This window comes from Sphaeroforma arctica, assembly GCF_001186125.1.
Source record: "Sphaeroforma arctica JP610 unplaced genomic scaffold supercont1.320, whole genome shotgun sequence".
Classification (NCBI taxonomy): Eukaryota; class Ichthyosporea; order Ichthyophonida; genus Sphaeroforma; species Sphaeroforma arctica.
Genome location: NW_014040238.1, coordinates 85,906 through 88,991, shown reverse-complemented (window position 1 = coordinate 88,991; position 3,086 = coordinate 85,906). Strand labels below are relative to the sequence as shown.

At 40.0% G+C, this 3,086-nt stretch overlaps 1 protein-coding gene across 1 annotated transcript in view; it reads right to left on the bottom strand.

The window, feature by feature from the left end:
* Positions 1-1,451: 1,451 nt before the first annotated feature.
* Positions 1,452-3,086, bottom strand: part of SARC_05168 (hypothetical protein) — a 3,916-nt gene continuing 2,281 nt past the window's right edge. The window contains exons 4-5 of the mRNA XM_014300982.1: positions 2,065-2,673; positions 1,452-1,883 (exon numbers count right to left, since the gene is read on the bottom strand). Coding sequence (XP_014156457.1) covers positions 1,665-1,883; positions 2,065-2,673 — 828 coding nt within the window. The 3' untranslated portion in view covers positions 1,452-1,664. The remainder of the gene's footprint in view (positions 1,884-2,064; positions 2,674-3,086) is intronic.

The following is a 3,086-nucleotide window of genomic DNA, read 5'->3' as shown; positions in this document are numbered from 1 at the left end:
TGTGTGTGCGTGTGTATATATATACCAGATTATGTGACTAGTTTAGTGAGAGGTCAGTTAAACACGTATACGTATGAATAATAGTGTGGTAAGTTTGAACACAATGAATATTTGCCCTATCGCATTTGGTCTTCAAACTCGAATCAATAGTTGAATCCCAGGAGATGTATTGTTCACGTACCTTCTAGATACTCTAAGGTGTCCGCATCAATGTCCGGAAACGCATCAAGAATGAGTTGGCACTTATTAGACATCCTGAAGTCACTCAAGGCACCACTGGAACAACGACTGTATGTATGTAGCCTTACACGATTTAGTATATATATATATATATATATATACACATATATATATCCCTATCCGCTCTAAAAAGTTAGAATACTCAGAATAGAGAGTGGTTTCCACGGGACTGCCTAGTTTGGGTCTAGGGTTTATTTGGCGGTGTATCGAGTTCTTGGGTTTTATGAAATTGTAAACTCTAAATACAAGAACCAGTTGCACTATATTAGTTCCAACTTCCAACCCTTCCAGTATGAGCTTATGCTTGTACGTTAAGAGACTTGTTTTCACAACTGGCTTACCGCTGCCGTCTTGTTAGCATACCTACCTAGTATCGTACCTTTTTCTCACTCAACTTCTACCATGCAAAGAACACGTTGACTCATACTCATTCCCTAGTTCAAGTCAACATCCATAGCCGTCTAAATGAACAGATTGTTGGGTATAGTTCTAACAAAGTGTAGGCTTTCGCCACAAGACCACTGGTCTTGAACTAAGATGCAGTGGTAGAGAATGCTATACTAATTGGAGACTATTTATAATAAATATATCATTCGGCGGCTGGGATGTACCTGTCGGTTAAAGCGCGCGCATCCATTTCCAAACTACGCACAATTACTAGGTTTGACTTGTTGCCTGATCATACTGTGATCTTTTAAAGCGTCCAAGCACGTACATAATCATAAATTGTCTTTTAAAGGATTCAAGCATAGTACACAGACCTAGATTATCCCTTTTACTTTTAAAACAAAGCTTTCAAGCATATTACACGGCCCTATTTAACTTGTTTTTTTAAAGCATCCAAGCATAGTACAACACAGTTTTAGAATACCTATTTATGGACTCGAGCATTGTGCAACTTTCCAAGCATTCAAGCATAGTACGTATTCCTAAATTGTCATTTAAAGCCCTAGATTACATTTTAAAGCATATAAGCTGTACACCGCCCTAGGTTATCTTTGAAAATTTCAAGCATAGTACAAACCACTGGTACATAGTACACAGCCCTTGATTATCTATTAACACTTTCAAGCATAGTACATAGCTCTAAATTTAAAAGTAAAGCATTCAGGCATATATATTGCAGGACCTAGAGTATCTTTCCAAACATACAATCGTAGTATACAGTTGTAAATTATCCCATCAAACCATTAGACACTTATAAATTTGTCATGAAGGTTGATATTTGTAAGTTAAGAATATTCGTACTCCAATTTTGCATGTTTGGAGAAAGACTGTTCTCGTTTGTATGCGGGGGCACATACATCTTACAAACCGCATGCTCCGCTATCTTTACTTGATTCCTAATTATACTACAACCTTAAACACAATGCGAATAAGTTGCAATCTTGATATCTAGAACGCCCAGAGCGTTAGTACTAAGCTCACTCATCCAGGTGATTGGTACCAGTGAACGTCTGTCCTTTGACTGACGCCAAACCTTCGCCGTCGTATGACTTCAGCGGTGACACCTCCACCTCAGCACCCTCTTCCAGACGTGCACCTGCTCGCTTCAACCAGCGTGCGTGCAGACTTAACAAATCCTCTCGGCAATGCTTCGATGTGCCATCCGCGGCCCCAGCAGCGTTCTTCAAAGGTGAGAACTGAGTAGTCACGCAGGTGAATAGAGAACGGATGAGGTTGTTGTCCGGACATGGTATCTGACTGAAATGTGAGTTCTGTGACAATGTATGTATCAAGCAAAGGACTACGAGCTACGTGCACAACGTGGCAACAATTAAAACGCGTGCAAGTATGCAAGCCGTAACAATAGACAATACCTACCTCATCCTCACGATTAACGTAGTACACAGCCAGACGTTCTGAGAATTGGAAGATATCAAAGATGAACAGTTCTAGCTTCATGCCATCCAGCTTCGTGGCTTCCTTCTTTTCATCGATGGTGGGAATCTTCTTGAGCGCTATGTGATGCGTAAGGGTTTCGCGGTGCTTGGTGCAGACGTCCTCCAAAAAGTCCATTGTGAAGTAATGGTTTGCAATATTTCCTGCATCGAAAAGCAAGTCCCCGTCCTTGTTTCTCAGTTCCGTGAGTCGAGTCTCGATCTCACTGTACTCGACGATCTTGAAGCCATCCGCCGTTTGACACAACACACCAACCTTTTCTTGAGGCGCGGATTTGGGCACTACCTTTGCGGCAGTATCAGCATTGCGCTCAATGGAGAATCCGATGAAATAAGGATCGGCTGGCTTTACCAGAACATTATCTACACAGTAGGCGTGGATGTGTTTCGTGCCCCTCGCCTTCATATCGTCAAGCACTCCACCGGTAACCAGGCCTCTGTATAACCCACCGTTACCGTCAGGAGCTGTGGCAACTTTACTTGGCTTCTCGAGGATTATCTTTCCTTCGAGCGTCAGGCAGGGCAAGGTATTCTACAAGCGAAGAAAAAAAAACAACCGTTATCAGACAAGACTCTTTAGCTGCTGTCAGCTGCCATACACATATGTATAAATGCATGTCCTTCTATGATATATGTATGTATATGTATATATATATATGAGTGTATGTATGTATGTATGTGTTTATGTATATATGTATATATGTATATACGTATAAACGTAATATGCGTATATATATATATATATATATGTGTGTGTGTGTGTGTATGTGTGTGTGACGAATATAAATATATATATATGGTGTGTGTGTGCATAAATGTGCATAAATGTATATGAATGTATATATATATATAAATATATATATATATGTATATATATGCTTGTTTATATATATATATATATATATGTGTGTGTGGGTGGGTGTGTGTGTGTATGTGTGTGTGTGT